Genomic DNA, 21814 nt, shown 5'->3' with positions numbered 1-21814 from the left:
AGCTGCCAGGGGAGGTAGTTGAGGCAGGTGCATTTACATTTAAAAGGCACTTGGACAGATACTTGATAGGTGAGCTGGGTGGTAGTGTGAACTGCGAAGAGGATGTTAGGAGGATGCAGGGTGACTTGGACAGGTTGAGTGAATGGGCAGATGCGTGGCAGATGCAGTATAATGTAGATAAATGTGAGATTATCCACTTTGGCGGCAAAAATAAGGAGGCAGATTATTATCTCAATGGTGTCAGATTAGATAAAGGGGAAGTGCAATGAGACCTCGGTGTCCTTGTACACCAGTCACTGAAAGTAAGCGTGCAGGTACAGCAGGCAGTGAAGAAAGCTAATGGCATGTTGGCCTTCATAACGAGAGGATTTGAGTACAGGAGCAAAGAGGTCCTTCTGCAGTTGTACAGGGCCCTGGTGAGACCACATCTGGAGTAGTGAGTGTAGTGTTGGTCTCCTAATTTGAGGAGGGACATCCTTGCTATTGAGGCAGTGCAATGTTGGGGGAGTCCAGAACCAGGGGCCACAGTCTAAGAATAAAGGGGAGGCCATTTAAAACTGAGGTGAGAAAAAAACTCTTTCACCCAGAGAATTGTGAATTTGTGCAATTCTCTGCCACAGAGGGCAGTGGAGGCCAATTCACTGGATGAATTTAGAAGAGAGTTAGATAGAGCTCTAGGGGCTAGTGGAATCAAGGGATATGGGGAGAAGGCAGGCACGGGTTACTGATCGTGGATGATTGGCCATGATCACAATGAATGGCGGTGCTGGCTCGAAGGGCCGAATGGCCTCCTCCTGCACCTATTTTCTATGTTTCTATGAAATACTCACTCGCCATTTCTAGACCTCACGATGCCAACTGTGCAAAAGACACAGGTGTGCGGCACGGTGGCGCAGCGATAAAGTTGCTGCCTCACAGCACCAGGGACCCGGGTTCGATCCCGACTACGGGTGCTGTCTGTACGGAGTTTGCACGTTCTCCCCGTGACCTGCGTGGGTTTTCTCCGGGTGCTCCGGTTTCCTCCCGCACTCCAAAGACGTGCAGGCACGTAGGTTGATTAGCTTGATGTTAATGTAAAATGGTCCCTCGTGTGTGTAGGAGGGTGTCAGTGTGCGGGGATCGCTGGTCGGCGCGGACTCAGTGGCTGTTTCCGCGCTGTATCTCTAAACCAAACTAAACGAAACCCTGGCGGAAGCCCACTTGGTCACGGGGGAGAACGTGCAAACTCCGTACAGACAGCACCGGTAATCAGGATGGAACCCGGGTCCCTGGCGCTGTTGGGCAGCGACTCTACCGCTGCGACACCGAATTGAAACTGAAACCGAAACCAAAACTAACCGAATCTAGAGATAGTTAGAGGCGAGTTTGTTACTGGGGTTGGAGAATATGATTGTGGACTTTGGGTCTGAACTGTGCCTCTAGTGAGTGGCTGAAAGACTCCCCTCTCTCGATGGGATTGTTGCTGCTTAGAGCATGACACCCCCGCTGGCCCGACACACCTTGGGTGGCCACAGCATGCTGGAGTAACTCAGCGGGTCAGGCAGCATCTCTGGAGAGAAGGGATGATTGGGTGACGTGTCGGGTCAAGACCCTTCTTCAGACTGATGTCAGGGGAGGGGGCTGTTTCCACACTGTATCTCTATCTATCTGTAACCGGGGGGAATTACCTTCTGTGCTTGAGGAACGAGGGAGGGAGAGTGCCTGGAAAGCAGTGCGACATCGGTTAGCGGGACGTCCAAAATGGAAGCAACCGTCTCTGTGGCCAACTGCAGCTGGGACTGTAAAATGGCCGCCGTGGCACCACGTGCATCTGGACTCTGTGGCCAACTGCAGCTGGGACTGTAAAATGGCCGCCATGGCACCACATGCATCTGGACTCTGTGGCCAACTGCAGCTGGGACTGTAAAATGGCCGCCATGGCACCACATGCATCTGGACTCTGTGGCCAACTGCAGCTGGGACTGTAAAATGGCCGCCACCGTGGCACCTCGTGCATCTGGACTCTGTGGGCTGTCGAGTTTAGTTTAGCGATACGGCGCAGAAACAGGCCCTTCGGCCCGCCGAGTCCGCACCGAGTTTACACCAAGCCAATTAACCAACAAACCTGCACGTCTTTGGAGTGTGGGAGGAAACCGAAGATCTCGGAGAAAACCCTCGCAGGTCACGGGGAGAACGTACAAACTCCGTACAGACAGCGCCCGTAGTCGGGATCGAACCTGGGTCTCTGACGCTGTGTGGCGGTAACTCTACCGCTGAGCCACCGCGCTGTTCTGTTCATCCTGTACTAACTGGGGCAATTGTGTTTATGTACGGGGATAAGTCTTGCTTGCTGAGCTGCACGCAAAAATATATATTTCACTCTACCTTAGTACACCTGACAATATATAAACCATTGACCATTGACCTGTGCATTGTACGAGTTATGCAATAATAATTTCACCTCGCAGTGCGCACGTGACAATAAAAACCCATTGAACCATCAACTAGTGAGCGGCCTGGATAGAGTGGATGTGGAGAGGATGCTTCCACTAGTGGGAGAGTCCAGGACCAGAGGGCACAGCCTCAGAACTAAAGGGTGTTCCTTTAGGAAGGAGGTGAGGAAGAACTTCTTTAGTCAGAGGGTGGTGAATCTGTGGAATTCTTTGCCACAGACGGCTGTGGAGGCCACAAGTCAGTGGATATTTTTAAGGCGGAGATAGATAGATTCTTGATTAGCGCGGGTGTCAGAGGATACGGGGAGAAGGCGGGAGAATGGATTCAGGCGGGAGAGGTTGATCAGCCGTGATTGTTGAATGGCGGATTGGCCCGGTGGGCCAAATGGCCTGATTCTGCTCCTGGAACCTATGAAGTGATGAACGTGCGACCTTTACCTTCGGCTGACATGATGCCCGTCAGCTTCTCCCTGGACTGGGACTGAGTCAAGGACTTGCTGATTTTCAAGGCCTGGGCGACTCTCTTCTGCGAGAGGTGCAGTCGGTTTATCAGTTCCGAGGCCGAGAACCGGCGCTTCTCCTGCTCTAGGCAGGCAGCGACGGGCTGGCTCTGACCCTCCACAGCCATGTCCCCTTTAGCTTCTGCTTCTGGCTCCAGCCCAGGCATGGGCTCCAGCGGCAGCTCGCCACAACTAGAGTCCAAGGGCCCGCTCTCGTCGTCCAGCGAGAAGCTCTGGCTCAGGAAGTCATTGTCTTTCGAGTCGTCGTCAAAGAGGGTCCCGGTAAACATCGACTCGCAGTCCAGGCTCCCGCTGCTGAGCGACTCCTCACCAGGGCTGTCCGTTGAGTACACTCGCATCTTCCTTCCTGAAAGGAGAAACGAGACTTTATAACAGAAAAAAAACCCACACACACAAGGTGAAGTCTTCAACCCAAAGCAAAATGAATGATCAGCCATGATCACATTGAATGTACGGTGCTGGCTAGAAGGGCCGAATGGCCTACTCCTCCACCTATTGTCCACTGTCTATTGTCATGGATAGAGTGGATGTGGAGAGGATGCTTCCACTGGTGGGAGAGTCTAGGACCAGAGGCCATAGACTCAGAATTAAAGGGCGCTCTTTTAGAAAGGAGGTGAGGAAGAACTTCTTTAGTCAGAGGGTAGTTAATCTGTGGAACTCATTGCCACAGAGGGCTGTGGAGGCCAAGACAACTAAAAAGGCAATACGGGGAGAAAAGATGAGGTACGAGGGTAAACTAGCCAATAATATAAAGGAGGATAGTAAAAGCTTTTTTAGGTATGTGAAGATGAAAAAATAGTCAAGGCAAATGTGGGTCCCTTGAAGACAATAGCAGGGGAATTTATTATGGGGAACAAGGAAATGGCAGACGAGTTGAACCGGTATTTTGGATCTGTCTTCACTGAGGAGGGTACAAACAATCTCCCAGATGTTCTAGTGGCCAGAGATCCTAGGGTGACAGAGGAACTGGAGGAAATCCACATTAGGCAGGAAAAAGTTTTGGGTAGACTGATGGGACTCAAGGCTGATAAATCCCCAGGGCCTGATGGTCTGCATCCCAGGGTGCTTAAGGAGGTGGCTCTAGAAATTGTGGACGCATTAGTGATTATTTTCCAATGTTCTATAGATTCCGGGTCAGTTCCTGTGGATTGGAGGGTAGCTAATGTTATCCCACTTTTCAAGAAAGGAGGGAGAGAGAAAACGGGAAATTATAGACCAGTTAGTCTGACATCAGTGGTGGGGAAGATGCTGGAGTCAATTATAAAAGACGAAATTGCGGAGCATTTGGATCGCAGTAACAGGATCGTTCCAAGTCAGCATGGATTTACACATATAACACATATAACACATATAACAACTACAGCATGGAAACAGGCCTGTCCGGCCCTACCAGTCCACGCCGACCATTCTCCCTGACCTAGTCTCATCTACCTGCACTCAGACCATAACCCTCCAATCCCCTCCTATCCATATACCTATCCAATTTACTCTTAAATAATAAAATCGAGCCAGCCTCCACCACTTCCACCGGAAGTCCATTCCATACAGCCACAACCCTCTGAGTAAAGAAGTTCCCCCTCATGTTACCCCTAAACCTTTGTCCCTCAATTCTGAAGCTATGTCCCCTTGTTGGAATCTTCCCCACTCTCAAAGGGAAAAGCCTACCCACGTCAACTCTGTCCGTCCCTCTCAAAATTTAAAAAACCTCTATCAAGTCCCCCCTCAACCTTCTACGCTCCAAAGAATAAAGACCCAACCTGTTCAACCTCTCTCTGTAGCCTAAGTGCTGAAACCCAGGCAACATTCTAGCAAATCTCCTCTGTACCCTCTCCATTTTGTCGACATCCTTCCTATAATTTGGCGACCAGAACTGCACACCATACTCCAGATTTGGCCTCACCAATGCCCTGTACAATTTCAACATTACATCCCAACTTCTATACTCGATGCTCTGATTTATAAAGGCAAGCATACCAAACGCCTTCTTCACCACCCTATCCACATGAGATTCCACCTTCAGGGAACAATGCACAGTTATTCCCAGATCCCTCTGTTCCACTGCATTCCTCAATTGCCTACCATTTACCCTGTACGTCCTATTTTGATTTGTCCTACCAAAATGCAGCACCTCACACTTATCAGCATTAAACTCCATCTGCCATCTTTCAGCCCACCCTTCCAAAAGGCCCAAGTCTCTCTGTAGACTTTGAAAATCTACCTCACTATCAACTACTCCACCTATCTTAGTATCATCTGCATATTTACTAATCCAATTTGCCACACCATCATCCAGATCATTAATGTAAATGACAAACAACAGTGGACCCAACACAGATCCTTGGGGCACTCCACTAGACACTGGCCTCCAACCTGACATACAATTGTCAACCGTTACCCTCTGGTATCTCCCATTCAGCCATTGTTGAATCCATCTTGCAACCTCACTATTAATACCCAACGATTTAACCTTCTTAATCAACCTTCCATGTGGAACCTTGCCAAATGCCTTACTGAAGTCCATATAGACAACATCCACAGCCTTGCCCTTATCAATTTCCCTGGTAACCTCTTCAAAAAAGTCAAGAAGATTAGTCAAACATGACCTTCCAGGCACAAATCCATGTTGACTGTTTCTAATCAGGCCTTGATTATCCAAATAATTATATATATTGTCCCTAAGTATCTTTTCCATTAATTTTCCCACCACAGACGTCAAACTAATAGGTCTATAATTGCTAGGTTTACTTTTAGAACCTTTTTTAAACAAAGGCACAACATGCGCAATGCGCCAATCTTCCGGCACCATCCCTGTTTCTAATGACGTTTGAAATATTTCCGTCATAGCCCCTGCTATTTCTGCACTAACTTCCCTCAATGTCCTAGGGAATATCCTATCAGGACCTGGAGACTTATCCACTTTTATATTCTTCAAAAGTGTCCGTACCTCCTCTTCTTTAATCCTCCTAATTTCCATCACTACTCTACTTGTTTCGCTTACCTCACATAATTCAATATCCTTCTCCTCGGTAAATACCGAAGAAAAGAAATTGTTTAATATCTCCCCCATTTCTTCCGGCTCAGCACATAGCTGTCCACTCTGACTCTCTAATGGACCAATTTTATGAAGGGGAAATCGTGCTTGACTAATCTACTGGAATTTTTTGAGGATGTAACTAGGAAAATTGACAGGGGAGAGCCGGTGGATGTGGTGTACCTCGACTTTCAGAAAGCCTTCGACAAGGTCCCACATAGGAGATTGGTGGGCAAAATTAGAGCACATGGTATTGGAGGTAGGGTACTGACATGGATAGAAAGTTGGTTGACAGACAGAAAGCAAAGAGTGGGGATAAATGGGTCCCTTTCAGAATGGCAGGCAGTGACTAGTGGGGTACCGCAAGGCTCGGTGTTGGGGCCGCAGCTATTTACAATATACATCAATTACTTGGATGAAGGGATTAAAAGTACCATTAGCAAATTTGCCGATGATACAAAGCTAGGTGGCAGTGTGAACTGTGAGGAAGATGCTATGAGGTTGCAGGATGACTTGGACAGGTTGTGTGAGTGGGCGGATGCATGGCAGATGCAGTTTAATGTAGATAAGTGTGAGGTTATCCACTTTGGTGGTAAGAATAGGAAGGCAGATTATTATCTGAATGGTGTCAAGTTAGGAAAAGGGGACGTACAACGTGATCTGGGTGTCCCAGTGCATCAGTCACTGAAAGGAAGCATGCAGGTACAGCAGGCAGTAAAGAAAGCCAATGGAATGTTGGCCTTCATAACAAAAGGAGTTGAGTATAGGAGCAAAGAGGTCCTTCTGCAGTTGTACAAGGCCCTAGTGAGACCGCACCTGGAGTACAGTGCGCAGTTTTGGTCTCCAAATTTGAGGAAGGATATTCTTGCTATTGAGGGCGTGCAGCGTACGTTTACTAGGTTAATTCCCGGAAAGGCGGGACTGTCATATGTTGAAAGACTGGAGCGACTAGGTTTGTATACACTGGAATTTAGAAGGATGAGAGGGGATCTTATCGAAACGTATAAAATTATTAAGGGGTTGGACACGTTAGAGGCAGGAAACATGTTCCCAATGTTGGGGGAGACCAGAATCAGGGGCCACAGTTTAAGAATAATGGGTAGGCCATTTAGAACAGAGATGAGGAAAAACTTTTTTAGTCAGAGAGTTGTAAATCTGTGGAATTCTCTGCCTCAGAGGGCAGTGGGGGCCAATTCTCTGAATACATTCAAAAGAGAGCTAGATAGAGCTCTTAAGGATAGCGGAGTCAGGGGGTATGGGGAGAAGGCAGGAACGGGGTACTGATTGAGAATGATCAGCCGAAGGGCCGAATGGCCTTCTCCTGCACCTATTTTCTATTGTCGATTGTCTAAGTCAGTGGATATTTTTAAGGCAGAGATCGACAAGTTCGTGATTGGAACGGGTGTCGAGGGTTATGGGGTGAAGGCAGGAAAATGGGATTGGGAGGCAGAGATCAGCTGTGACTGAATGGCGGAGTAGACTCGATGGGCCGAATGGCCTAATTCTACTCCTATAACTTGTGAACTTGTGAACATAGAGTCTTACAACATGGAAACAGGCCCTTCAGGCCAACTTGCCCACACCGGCCAACATGCCCCATCTACACTCGTCCCACCTGCCTGCGTTTGGCCCATCTCCCTCTAAACCTGTCCTATCCATGCACCTGTCTAAATGTTTCTTAAACGTTGCGATAGTACCAGCCTCAATTACCTCCTCCGGCAGCTCGTTCCATACACCCCCCATCCTTTACCCCTCAGGTTCTTATTAAATCTTTCCCCCTTCACCTTGAACCTATGTCCTCTGGTTCTCAATTCCCCTACTCTGGGCAAGAGACTCTGTGCGTCTACCCGATCTGTTCCTCTCATGATTTTGTACACCTCTAGAAGATCAAATGTGTTTTAGAAATATGAGCAACATCACATAGTAACCTTTCTCCAGAGATGCTCCCTGACCCGCTGAGTTACTCCAGCATTTTATGTCTACCTTCGATTTAAACCAGCATCTGCAGTTCTTTCCTACACATACAAAGTTTAGTTTAGTCTAGTGTAGAGATTTTTTTAGATTTTTAGATTTAGAGATACAGCGCGGAAACAGTCCCTTCGGCCCACCGAGTCCGCGCCGCCCAGCGATCCCCACACACTAACACTATCCTGCACACACTAGGGACAATTTTTACATTTACCCAGTTAATTAACCTACATACCTGTACGTCTTTGGAGTGTGGGAGGAAACCGAAGATCACGGAGAAAACCCACGCAGGTCACGGGGAGAACGTACAAACTCCGTACAGACGGCGCCCGTAGTCGGGATCGAACCTGAGTCTCCGGCGCTGCATTCGCTGTAAGGCAGCAACTCTACCGCTGCGCCACCGTGCCGCCCGAGATACAGTGCGGACAGAGGCCCTTCGGCCCACTGAGTCCACGCCGACCAGCGATTACCCCGTAGACAAGCACTGTCCGACAGACTAGTGGCAATTTCCATTTTTTGTACCAAAGAACATTAACCTGCGCGTCTTTGAAGTGTGGGAGGAAACCGGAGCACCCGGAGAAAAGCCACGCAGGTCACGGGGAGAACGTACAAACTCCGTACAGACAGCGCCCGTGGTCGGGATCGAACCCGGGTCTCCGGCGCTGTGAGGCAGCGACTCTACCCGCTGTGCCACCGTGCCGCCTGAGTCGTGGACCTACGCACCCAGAGGTTTTCATTCCATCTCACAATCTCCACAACATCGCGATGATTAATAATCAATAGAGCATCTTTAATATAGCATCGTCATAATTGATATTTAATCGATCTTGGGTCTTGATGGGCTTGTCCGTGTACCAGTGGTGCTGCTGATTGCAAGACGTTCATTGTACATGTACCTCACTCACCCTTACAGTTGCCAACTTCGTATCTCCCAAATAAGGGGCAAGGGGTGACGTCAACGCCCCCGCGCCCCACGTGACCTCACCCAGCCAGCGGCCACGTGCTCCCGCTCCACCAATGCCTTCCATCACAGTGAGGAGTGTGGAAGAGTCTCTCTGGTGGATGTTTATGTTAAATTGTATTTTGTGAGTATGACTGTGTGGCAAAATGAAATTCCTCATCTGTTGCAAAACATACTTGGCTGATAACTTATGATTATGAGTGTATCACCTGGCCCCTTCATCTGAGTCATTAAGTAACTGCAGGTCCTGAGGCACTGGGCAAGTCACTGCTTGCCAACCTGACAATGGTGCGTTTATCCATCCCCACTCGGTTCTCAGAATATTACCCAATCTTCCATCCGCTCTCAAAAATATTATTCCACGAGCACTTCATTTCTGCTGCAAACTTTCATGCAACACCTTATTACGGGGATCTCTGGTTGGCGTGGACCCAGAGGGCCGAAGAGGCCTGATCCCGCGCTGTATCTCTGAACCAAACTGAACCAAACTAAACAGTAAAATTGCCCAGGCAGTGGAAGTGAAAGTGGATAACTTAGAACCAATGTGAACAGGTGATTGGTGGTCGGCATGGACTCGGTGGGCCGAAGGGCCTGTTTTCCATGCTGTATCTCTAAACTAAACTAAACTTTATTAATGTGTCTCGTCCCGAAACGTCACTCATTCCCTCTCTCCAGAGATGCTGCCTGACCCGCTGAGTTACTCCAGCATTTTGTGTCTACCTTCAACTGAGGCAGGAAACATGTTCCCAATGTTGGGGGAGTCCAGAACAAGGGGCCACAGTTTAAGAATAAGGGGGTAGGCCATTTAGAACGGAGATGAGGAAAAACTTTTTCAGTCAGAGAGTTGTGAATCTGTGGAATTCTCTGCCTCAGAAGGCAGTGGAGGCCAATTCTCTGAATGCATTCAAGAGAGAGCTAGATAGAGCTCTTAAGAATAGTGGAGTCAGGGGGTATGGGGAGAAGGCAGGAACGGGGTACTGATTGAGAATGATCAGCCATGATCACATTGAATGGCGGTGCTGGCTCAAAGGGCCGAATGGCCTCCTCCTGCACCTATTGTCTATTGTCTATTTATTAATGTTCAATGGTTCTTTATTGTCACATGTACCAAGGTCATGTTTTGCATACAGGTCAGTAAAACTATTGCTTTATAGAAATACAATCCTTGATTAAGCACAGAATATATACTTAACCGCCCACTGAGCCCACACTCAAGAGTGACCAGGTTTGCCTTTGGTAATGCAAATGCATTCTACCCCTTTGCTCTCTGCCTCCCTGCTGCAATGGTTCATACATTTTCAATCACAATCATTTCATCACATTTTAGTTTAGTTTAGTTCAGAGGTACGGCATGGAAACAGGCCCTTCGGCCCACCAAGTCCATGCCGACCATCTATCACCCGTTCAGACCAGTTCTATGTTATTCACGTTCACATCCACTCCCTGCACTCTAGGGACAATTTTAGTTTAGTTTAGTTTAGTTTAGTTTAGTTTAGAGATACAGCACGGAAACAGGCCCTTCGGCCCACCGGGTCCGTGCCGCCCAGCGATCCCAGCACACTAACGCTATCCTACACACACCAGGGACATTTTACAATTATACCAAGCCAATTAACCTAGAAACCCGCACGTCTTTGGAGTGTGGGAGGAAACCGGAGCACCCGGAGAAAACCCCACGCAGGTCACGGGGAGAACGTACAAACTCCGTACACACAGCGCCCGTAGGCAGGATCGAACCCGGGTCTCTGGCGCTGCAAGGCAGTAGCTCTACCGCTGCGCCACCGTGCGACCAGTACAGAGGCCGAAAAACCTCCAAACCAGCACGTCTTTGGGATGCGGGAGTCAAGAGTGATATTAGTTGAGTTTAGTTAGAGAGAGAGAGAAAACAAACGAAGGATCATGTCAAAGATGAGAGTGTAAGAAAATAACTGCAGATGCTGGTACAAATCAAAGGTATTTATTTCACAAAGTGCTGGAGTAACTCAGCAGGTCAGGCAGCATCTCAGGAGAGAAGGAATGGGTGACGTTTCGGGTCGAGACCCTTCTTCAGACTGATGTCAGGGGGCGGGACAAAGGAAGGATATAGGTGGAAACAGGAAGATAGAGGGAGAACCGGGAAGGGGAGGGACAGAGGAACTATCTAAAGTTGGAGAAGCCAATGTTCATACCGCTGGACTGCAAGCTGCCCAGGCGAAATATGAGGTGCTGTTCCTCCATTTTCCGGTGGGCCTCACTATGGCACTGGAGGAGGCCCATGACAGAAAGTTCAGACTGGGAGTGGGAGGGGGAGTTGAAGTGCTCAGCCACCGGGAGATCAGGCGAACTGAGCGAAGGTGTTGAGCGAAACGATCGCCGAGACTGTGTTTGGTTTCGCCGATGCAAAGAAGTTGACATCTAAGTTGTCAAAGTTGAGATATGCATTAGAGAATTAGTCACAGAATCATACATTATTGAAACAGACCTTTCGGCCTAACTCACCCACACCACCCAAAATATCCATCTAACCTAGTCTTATTTACCTGCATTTGGCCCATATTCTTCAAAACCTTACCTGTCCATATATCTGTCCAAGTGTCTTTAAAGGCGTAGGAAGGAACTGCAGATGCTGGTTTAAACCAAAGATAGACACAAAATGCTGGAGTAAGGTTGCCAATTTCATCACTCCCAAATACAAGGTGACATCACCGCCCCACGCCCCACGTGACCTCACCCAGCCAGCGGTCACGTGTTTCCTGCCAGGGCGGCCGCCATTGGTGGAGCGGGAGCATGTGGCCACTGGCTGGGTGAGGTCACGTGGGGCGCGGGGCGGTGACGTCACCCTTTGTCACCTATTTGGGAGTGAGAAAGTTAGCAACCCCTAACCTCAACCCAACCCATCCATCCTGACCAAGATGCCCCATCTAACAAGTCGAATTTGTCTGTGTTTTTTCTATATCCCTTTCTTATCATGTACCTATCCAAGTGACACCTCCGCCTTAACCTACTTGATCTCCCAGTGGCTCAGCACTTCAACTCCCCCTCCCACTCCCAATCTGACCTTTCTGTCCTGGGCCTCCTCCATTGTCAGAGTGAGGCCCAGCCCAAATTGGAGGAGCAGCACCTCATATTTCGCTTGGGTAGCTTACACCCCAGCGGTATGAACATGGACATCTCTAACTTCAGATAGCCCTTGCTTTCCCTCTCTCTCCATCCCCTCCCCCTTCCCAGTTCGCCCACTAGTCTTACTGTCTCCGACTACATTCCATCTCTGTCCCGCCCACTCCCCTGACATCAGTCTGAAGAAGGGTCCTGACCCAAAACGTCACCCATCCCTTCTCTCCAGAGATGCTGCCTGTCCTGCTGAGTTACTCCAGCACTTTGTGCCTGTCCAAGTGGTTTGACATAGTGCCTAACTCAACTACTTTCTCAAACAGCTCGGTCCATACACCCAAAAAGTTGCCCCTCAGGATCCTATTAAATCTCCCCTCTTTCACCTTAAACATATGGCCTCAGGTTCTTGATTACTCTACTCTGGGTAAATGATACTGTGCATTCCTGGGATGGCAGGACTTTCATATGAAGAAAGACTGGATAGACTCGGCTTGTACTCGCTGGAATTTAGAAGATTGAGGGGGGATCTTATAGAAACTTACAAAATTCTTAAGGGGTTGGACAGGCTAGATGCAGGAAGATTGTTCCCGATGTTGGGGAAGTCCAGAACAAAGGGTCACAGTTTAAGGATAAGGGGGAAGTCTTTTAGGACCGAGATGAGAACGTTTTTTTTCACACAGAGAGTGGTGAATCTGTGGAATTCTCTGCCACAGAAGGTAGTTGAGGCCAGTTCATTGGCTATATTTAAGAGGGAGTTAGATGTGGCCCTTGTGGCTAAAGGGATCAGGGGGTATGGAGAGAAGGCAGGTACGGGATACTGAGTTGGATGATCAGCCATGATCATATTGAATGGCGGTGCGTACAGGCTCGAAGGGCCGAATGGCCTACTCCTGCACCTATTTTCTATGTTTCTATTTATTCACCTTATCAAACGCACACCTCCAGATTCAGGGACAGTTTCTTCCCGGCTGTTGTCAGGTGACTGAACCATCCTCTCAACAACTAGAGAGCAGTGCTGAACTACTATCTACCTCATTGGAGACCCTCGGACTATCCTTGATCGGACTTTTCTGGCTTTATCTTGCAGTAAACGTTATCCCCTTTATCCTGCGTCTGTACACTGTGGACGGATCGATTGTAATCGTGTATTGTCTTTCCGCTGACTGGTCAGCACGCCACAAAAGCTTTTCACTGTACCTCGACACACGTGATAATAAACTGCACTAAACTGTGTAAAGGAAGTGTAGGGAAGAACTGCAGGCGCTGGTTTACACCGAAGATAGACACAAAATGCTGAAGTAATTCAGCGGGTCAGACAGCATCTCTGGTGGGTTTTCTCCGGGTGTTCCGGTTCCCTCCCACAATGCACAGACGTGCAGCTTTGCAGGTTAATTGGCTTCGGTAGAATTGTAAATTGTCCCCAGTGTGTGTCGGGTAGTGTTAATGTGCGGGGATCGCTGGTCGGCGCGGACCCGGTGGGCCGAAGGGCCTGTTCTCTAAACTATACGGATCGGAGAAGGCAGAGTAAAGGTGGGGGCATTTACTTGCAGTTTTCTCCTGGTCTGAGCTCTGCGAGGGTCTCCTGTGTCGAGCGCTCACCCCGTCCCTCTCCGCCTCGACCAGCAGCTTGTCCAGCGAGAAGTCGCTCTTGGAGGCGGTCGCGCCGAAGCCGGGGCTCGTGGGGAAGCGTTGGTGGGGCCAGCTGTCAGCCTTGCCCACGATGTGGCGGCCGGTCAGGGCCGGAGTGGCCAAGGCCACCGTCTCCCCCTGGCCCGCCTGGCCCGGCGTCCATCTCTCTGCAGCCCCCGGCCCCCCGTTCAGTTCGTCCTCCACCGGGAGCTGGCAGGTGGGCAGCGCCGACTGTCTCTTGAGGTCGGCCTTGGGCCTCAGCACCTGCTGCCTGCAGAGGCAGCTGCCAGCAGTCCTCTCCTCCCTCGGCTCCTGCCCGCCTTGCTCCCCGCCTTCCGTGCCGCCCGGCGCCTCCAGGCTCCCCCGCCGCTTGCCGTTCAGCGCGGGCTCGTCCAGCACGTTAAACGACACGCTCTCCCCCTGGAAGGCGGCAATGTGGTTCTTGAGGCAGGGTCTGTCCATCAGCTCATCCTTGAGGGTCTCCATCTCATCGCCATTACAAATGTGCATCTCTGTGGGACGGCAACAAGAAAACCTGGTCAGAGCCGGCACTCAGTCAGGCGCACACACGCCACAAGCCAACGGATCTGGAGCCAAAATACGTACGGCTAGGCTACAGGTCACAGTCTAAGGGGCCACAGGTCACAGTCTAAGGGGCCACAGGTCACAGTCTAAGGGGCCACAGGTCACAGTCTAAGGGGCCACAGGTCACAGTCTAAGGGGCCACAGGTCACAGTCTAAGGGGCCACAGTCTAAGAATATATGGGGCCACACAGTCTAAACATATATGGGGCCACACAGTCTAAACGTATAAGGTTATTAAGGGGTTGGACACGTTAGAGGCAGGAAACATGTTCCCAATGTTGGGGGAGTCCAGAACCAGGGGCCGCAGTTTAAGAAACAGGGGTAGGCCATTTAGAACGGAGACGAGGAAAAACTTTTTCAGTCAGAGCGTTGTGAATCTGTGGAATTCTTTGCCTCAGAAGACAGTGGAGGCCAATTCTCTGAATGCATTCAAGAGAGAGCTAGATAGAGCTCTTAAGGATAGCGGAGTCAGGGGGTATGGGGAGAAGGCAGGAACGGGGTACTGATTGAGAATGATCAGCCATGATCACGTTGAATGGTGGTGCTGGGTCGAAGGGCCGAATGGCCTCCTCCTGCACCTATTGTCTATTGTCTATTGAATAAAGGGGGGGGGGGATTTAAAACTGAGGTGAGAAAGAATTTTATCACCCAGAGAGTTGTAAATTTGTGGAATACTCTGCCACAGAGGGCAGTGGAGGCCGATTCACTGGATGAATTTAAAACAGAGTTAGATAGAGCTCTAGGGGCTAGTGGAATCAAGAGATATGGGGAAAAGGCAGGCACGGGTTAATGATTGTGGATGATCAGCCATGATCACGATGAATGGCGGTGCTGGCTCGAAGGGCCAAATGGCCTCCTCCTGCATATTTTCTATGTTTCTATGTTTCTATGACGTCACTGAGACTAAAGGAGGGCTGGGCGTGGTCTCACCGGGGCCCTGTACAGGTGCGGTCTCACCGGGGCCCTGTACAGGTGCGGTCTCACCGGGGCCCTGTACAGGTGCGGTCTCACCGGGGCCCTGTACAGCATGCGGTCTCACCGGGGCCCTGTACAGGTGCGGTCTCACCGGGGCCCTGTACAGGTGCGGTCTCACCGGGGCCCTGTACAGGTGCGGTCTCACCGGGGCCCTGTACAGGTGCGGTCTCACCGGGGCCCTGTACAGGTGCGGTCTCACCGGGGCCCTGTACAGGTGCGGTCTCACCGGGGCCCTGTACAGGTGCGGTCTCACCGGGGCCCTGTACAGGTGCGGTCTCACCGGGGCCCTGTACAACTGCAGAAGGACCACCAAGAACGAAGGGGAACCACAAATGGAATGTGTTAAAAATACTTCGGGTAAAATGGAATACTTTGTAACTTTATCGGCTACTTTATGCAGCCACTCTTTGCATACCTTGGGCAGGCAAAACAATGAACATCACTGTGACTTATAGACAATAGACAATAGGTGCAGGAGGAGGCCATTCGGCCCTTTGTGCCAGCACCGCCATTCACTGTGATCATGGCTGATCATTCTCAATCAGTACCCCGTTCCTGCCTTCTCCCCATACCCCCTGACTCCGCTATCCTTAAGAGCTCTATCCAACTCTCTCTTGAAAGCATCCAGTGAATTGGCCTCCACTCCCTTCTGAGGCAGAGAATTCCACAGATTCACAACTCTCTGGGTGAAAAAGATCTTCCTCATCTCCGTTCTAAATGGCCTACCCCTTATTCTTAAACTGTGGCCTCTGGTTCTGGACTCCCCCAACATTGGGAACATGTTTCCTGCCTCTAACGTGTCTAACCCCTTAATAATCTTATACGTTTCGATAAGATCCCCTCTCATCCTTCTAAATTCCATTGTATACAACCCTAGTCGCTCCAGTCTTTCAACATATGACAGTCCCGCCATTCCGGGAATTAACCTAGTAAACCTACGCTGCACGCCCTCAATAGCAAGAATATCCTTCCTCAAATTTGGAGACCAAAACTGCACACAGTACTCCAGGTGCGGTCTCACTAGGGCCCTGTACAACTGCACACAGTACTCCAGGTGCGGTCTCACTAGGGCCCTGTACAACTGCACACAGTACTCCAGGTGCGGTCTCACTGGGGCCCTGTACAACTGCACACAGTACTCCAGGTGCGGTCTCACTAGGGCCCTGTACAACTGCACACAGTACTCCAGGTGCGGTCTCACCAGGGCCCTGTACAACTGCACACAGTACTCCAGGTGCGATCTCACCAGGGCCCTGTACAACTGCAGAAGGACCTCTTTCTCCAGAAGGTCCCTGCCCCTCCCCATCTGCCCACACAACATCCACCGTTGCCATGGTAACATGGCCGAAGGCAATCAGTGGCCTCATTACCAAATTATCAAATCAAATCACATCAGATGATTTTAATGGGCGATGGAGCAGCGGTCGAGTTGCTGCCTGACAGCGAATGCAGCGCCGGAGACCCGGGTTCCATCCAGACTGCACGGAGTTTGTACGTTCTCCCCGTGACCTGCGTGGGTTTTCTCCGAGATCTTCGGTTTCCTCCCACATTTGTTTGTAGGTCAATTGGCTGGGCAAATGTTAAAAAATGTCCCTTGTGTGTGTCGGATCGTGTTAGTGCGCGGGGATCGCTGGTCGGCGCGGACCCGGTGGACCGATAGGGCCTATTCCCGCACTGTATCTCTAAACTAAACTAAACTAAATTAAAATCACATTAGATTATTTTGAATCTACGGTTTCATAGAAACATAGAAACGTAGCAAATAGGTGCAGGAGGAGGCCATTTGGCCCTTCGAGCCAGCACTGGATATGCTCAGTGGTCAGGCAGCATCTGTGGAGACAAGAATAGAGTTGGGATATCAGGTCGATGATCTATTTGATAAAAGATCATTGACCCCACGAGACTTTAACACCATTTCTCCACAAAAGATTTTAGATTTATTTAGAGATACAGCGCGGAAACAGGCCCTTCGGCCCACCGAGTCCGCGCCGCCCAGCGATCCCCGCACACTAACACTATCCTACACCCACTAGGGACAATTTTTACATTTGCCCAGCCAATTAACATACAAACCTGTACCTCTTTGGAGTGTGGAAGGAAACCGAAGATCTCGAAGAAAACCCACGCAGGTCACGGGGAGAACGGACAAACACCGTACAGACGTCGCCCGTAGTCAGGATCGAACCTGAGTCTCCGGCGCTGCATTCGCTGTAAGGCAGCAACTCTACCGCTGCGCCACCGTGCCACCCAAAAGCTGCCGGTTTAGTGAATATGTTTCCATATTTTTATAGAATTTTACATGTTTCTCTTAAGATCCCCTCTCATCCTTCTAAATTCCAGCGAATACAAGCCCGGTCGACCCATTCTTTCATCGTAGGTCAGTCCCGCCATCCCGGGAATTAACCAGGTGAATCTACGCTGCACTCCCCCAATAGCAAGAATGTCCTTCATCAAATGAGGAGGCCAAAACTGCGCACAGTACTCCAGCTTAGTTCTCATCCCCGGGGCGGGCGCGGGCTTGTCACTGCGGGTCACACGGCCACGAGTTGCCGCATGTCCAGGGTGTGGCGCCATGCAGCGCTCCGGGCCAATGGCTCTACTGCACACAGCCAGCCTCTCGCCTTGTTTATCACTTCACCAGCCTTCATTTGCCAGACTTTTTGGCAGTAAATTCTCAGGTTTAGTTTAGTTTAGAGATACAGCGCGGAAACAGGCCCTTATGGCCCACCGGGTCCGCGCCGACCAGCGATCCCCGCACATTAACACCATCCCACACGCACCAGCGATCAGTTTTTTTACACATTTACCAAGCCAATTAACCAGCAAACCTGCACGTCTTTGGAGTGTGGGAGGAAAGCTGGAATCCGTGTGGGATTCTCTGCCACAGAGGGCAGTGGAAGCCAAATCACTGGATGAATTTAAAAGAGAGTTAGATAGAGCTCTAGGAGCTAGTGGAATCAAGGGATATGGGGAGAAGGCAGGCACGGGTTACTGATTGTGGACGATCAGCCATGATCACAATGAATGGCGGTGCTGGCTCGAAGGGCCAAATGGCCTCCTCCTGCACCTATTTTCTACGTTTCTATGTTTCTATGAAACCGAAGATTTCGGAGAAAACCCACACAGGTCACGGGATGAACGTACAAAATCCGTACAGACAGCACCCGTAGTCGGGATGGAACCCGGGTCTCCGGCGCTGCATTCGCTGTAAGGCAGAAACTCTACCGCTGCGCCACCGTGACCGCCCAACGTGCTTCGGCGCAGTTTAAAGAACTGCACCCTCTCTCACACTAAACCCACCAGGTGCCAAGATGGTCAGCTCTCTCAATGACTCCACTGGCAGGCCAAGGCCACCTCTGTGTTAAAGAAAGACACAGAGTGCTGGAGTAACTCAGCGGGTCAGGCAGCATCTGTGGAGAACATGGATAGGTGACGTTTCACAGAGTGCTGGAGTAACTCAGCGGGTCAGGCAGCATCTGTGGAGAACATGGATAGGTGACATTTCACAGAGTGCTGGAGTAACTCAGCGGGTCAGACAGCATCTGTGGAGAACATGGATAGGTGACGTTTCGGGGCGAGAGCCTTCTTCAGATTGGTTAGAGGATGGGAAACGAGAGATATAGACGATGATGTAGAGAGATAAAGAATAACGGATGAAAGATATGCAATAAAGTAACGATGATAAAGGAAACAGGCCATTGCTTAGACATCTTATTTTCTCAGTCTGAAGGGCCCACTCCTTCCCCCAGAGATGCTGCCTGTCCCGCTGAGTTACTCTAGCATTTTGTGTCTACCTTCTGTCTAATCTGATTATTGAAACACTAAATGGAAAAGCTTCCAATAGGTGATTTGAATATCACAAGTTCACAAGATATAGGAGTACAATTCGGCCATTCGGCCCATCGAGTCTACTCCGCCATTCAATCATGGCTGATCTCTGCCTCCTAATGCCATCTTCCTGCCTTCTCCCCATAACCCTTGACACCCGCTCTAATCAAGAATTTGTCTATCTCTGCTTGGTCGTATCAAGGGATTTTTAATGCACTTGCTGATTAACACTCAACACCTACTTTGAGTCTGAAGAAGGGTCTTGACCCGAAACGTCGCCCATTCCTTCTCTCCAGAGATGCTGCCTGACCCGCTGAGTTACTCCAGCATTTTGTGTCAACCTTCGGGAAGATACAGAGTGCAGAGCATAGTTCCCAGCACTGTAGGGCTGTGACCTAATGCCCCACTACTGACTAGCACGGCAAAAACAAAGGTCACTTTTCTCTTGTCTCCAATTACATGTTCACCCTAGGGATGCTGTGGAGATACAGCGTGGAAACAGGCCCTTCGACTAGGGGGTGCCAACTTCTCACTCCCAAATAAGGGACAAGGCGACGTCACCGCCCTGCGCCCCACGTGACCTCACCCAGCCATCGGCCACGTGCTCCCGCTCCACCAATGGCAGCCGGGAGGCAGGTTGCTACGCAACCTCCGTTAGGCGGTTCCTGGGGCTCCGGGCCTACAGTGTCCAGGCCTACAGCGTCTGGGCCTACAGTGTCTGAGCCTACAGTGTCCGGGCCTACAGTGTCCGGACCTACAGCGTCTGGGCCTACAGTGTCCAGGCCTACAGCGTCTGGGCCTACAGTGTCCGAGCCTACAGTGTCCGGGCCTACAGTGTCCGGACCTACAGCGTCTGGGCCTACAGTGTCCGGGCCTACAGCATCCGGACCTACAGCATCCGGGCCTATAGTGTCCAGGCCTACAGTGTCTGGACCTACAGCGTCCGGGCCTACAGCGCCCCCTGGCCTAATACAGGACAAGAGCGGTCCCGTACGGGACAAACCAATTTAGCCCAAAATACAGGATGTCCCGGCTAATACGGGACAGTTGGCAACCGTACCTTCGGCCCACCGAGTCCACGCCAGCCGGAGATCACCCTGTACACCAACCTGCACACACGAGGAACAACTTTACAACTTACCGAGCCAATTAACCAACAAACCCGCACATCTTTGGAGTGTGGGAGAAAAACTCACAGTCACAGGAAGAGCGTACAAACTCCGTACAGACAGCACCCGTAGTCAGGATCGATCCCGGGTTTCTGGCGCTGTGAGGCAGCAACTCTACTGCTGCGCCACTCACTAATGATCGTTTTAAGAATTCTGGGCCTTATTTGCTTTGTTTAGATTAGCTTGCTTTCAGCAGACTTGCATTGGCATCTTGATAATCTGCTTCCTTTTCTGTTTAATTGTCTCCACACACAAGTTTAGACAAGCGATCGTTTTTGTTAGCAGGAACGGGGTTACTGATTGAGAATGATCAGCCATGCTCATATTGAATGGCGGTGCTGGCTCGAAGGGCCGAATGGCCTACTCCTGCACCTATTTTCTATGTTTCTATGTTTAAGAGAGAGACTTATGGGAGAGGAAACCACCATGCAGAGGCCCGGGTTCGATCCTGACTACGGGTGCTGTCTGTATGGAGTTTGCACGTTCTCCTTTGAATTACAGTTCATCAAAATCAAAAAGGAAAATGACCACAATCAAGAAGTTTTCAAGACGCCACGTAAAAGCTGGTTGTCAGTATTGTGGTGCTCCGAAACACTTCCTTTGGGTGTAACTGGGAGACAGTGCCAAGGATTAAAGCATGTAGGGCAAGTTCCCACAGGCAGGCAAACAGCAAAGCAAGAACAAAGCTCCAACAGTGCCAAAGTGTACATGGTCATCCAGGCCGAGGCAGTCAGTGGATCTCATAGTCCGTCCACCACGCTCAGCGTTCTCTCCCCCCCCCCGGCTGTGTACCCCTCAGAAAGTGCGCCCCACTTATTCACCAAGGATGCTCCAAAGATACCTCCCACCAGAGTCGCCAACTGTCCCGTATTAGGCCTGGACACTGTAGACCCGGACACTGTAGGCCCGGGCACTGTAGGCCCCGGACACTGTAGGCCCCGGACACTGTTGGCCCGGGCACTGTAGGTCCGGACACTGTAGGTCCGATCAGTGTAGGTCCGGACACTGTAGGCCCGGACACTGTAGGCCCGGACGCTGTAGGCCCTGATACTGTAGGCCAGGACACCGTAGGCCTGGACACTGTAGGCCCGGGCACTGTAGGCCCGGACACTGTAGACCCGGACACTGTAGGTCCGGTCAGTGTAGGCCCGGTCAGTGTAGGTCCGGTCAGTGTAGGTCTGGAGGCCCGTGCGCCACCGAATGGAGGTTGCATAGCAACTCGCCTCCCGGCCCGGTTGGCCGCCAGTGGTGGAGCGGGAGCACAAGGCCACTGGCTGGGAGAGGTCACGGGGCGGTGATGTCACCTTGTCCCTTATTTGGGAGTGAGAAAGTTGGCACCCCTACTTCCTATACTTTTCAGTATAGTTCCAGCGGACTTTACCATAAGCTTCTGGCATGTAGAAGTCAGGAAGGGGAGCTCTGGATCAGTTATCCCTCCTTGTCCAGCAACAGAGTGAGACCAATTGGGTCATAGAAACATAGAAACATAGAAACATAGAAAATAGGTGCAGGAGGAGGCCATTCAGCCCTTCGAGCCAGCACCGCCATTCACTGTGATCATGGCTGATCATCCACAATCAGTAACCCATGCCTGCCTTCTCCCCATATCCCTTGATTCCACTAGC

The 21814-nt window shown here is 50.5% G+C and overlaps 1 protein-coding gene across 1 annotated transcript in view; it reads right to left on the bottom strand.

The window, feature by feature from the left end:
- arhgef19 (Rho guanine nucleotide exchange factor (GEF) 19) overlaps positions 1-21814 on the bottom strand; it is a 76126-nt gene that overhangs the window by 24468 nt on the left and 29844 nt on the right. Inside the window, exons 2-3 of the mRNA XM_078425049.1 lie at positions 13548-14144; positions 2871-3299 (exon numbers count right to left, since the gene is read on the bottom strand). Of these exons, the coding sequence (XP_078281175.1) occupies positions 2871-3299; positions 13548-14144 (1026 nt within the window). The remainder of the gene's footprint in view (positions 1-2870; positions 3300-13547; positions 14145-21814) is intronic.

The sequence above is a fragment of the Rhinoraja longicauda genome, chromosome 30, assembly GCF_053455715.1.
Source record: "Rhinoraja longicauda isolate Sanriku21f chromosome 30, sRhiLon1.1, whole genome shotgun sequence".
NCBI classification, from domain to species: Eukaryota; Metazoa; Chordata; class Chondrichthyes; order Rajiformes; family Arhynchobatidae; genus Rhinoraja; species Rhinoraja longicauda.
The sequence above is the reverse complement of the archived record's forward strand: the minus strand, read 5'-3'. Positions and strand labels throughout refer to the sequence as shown.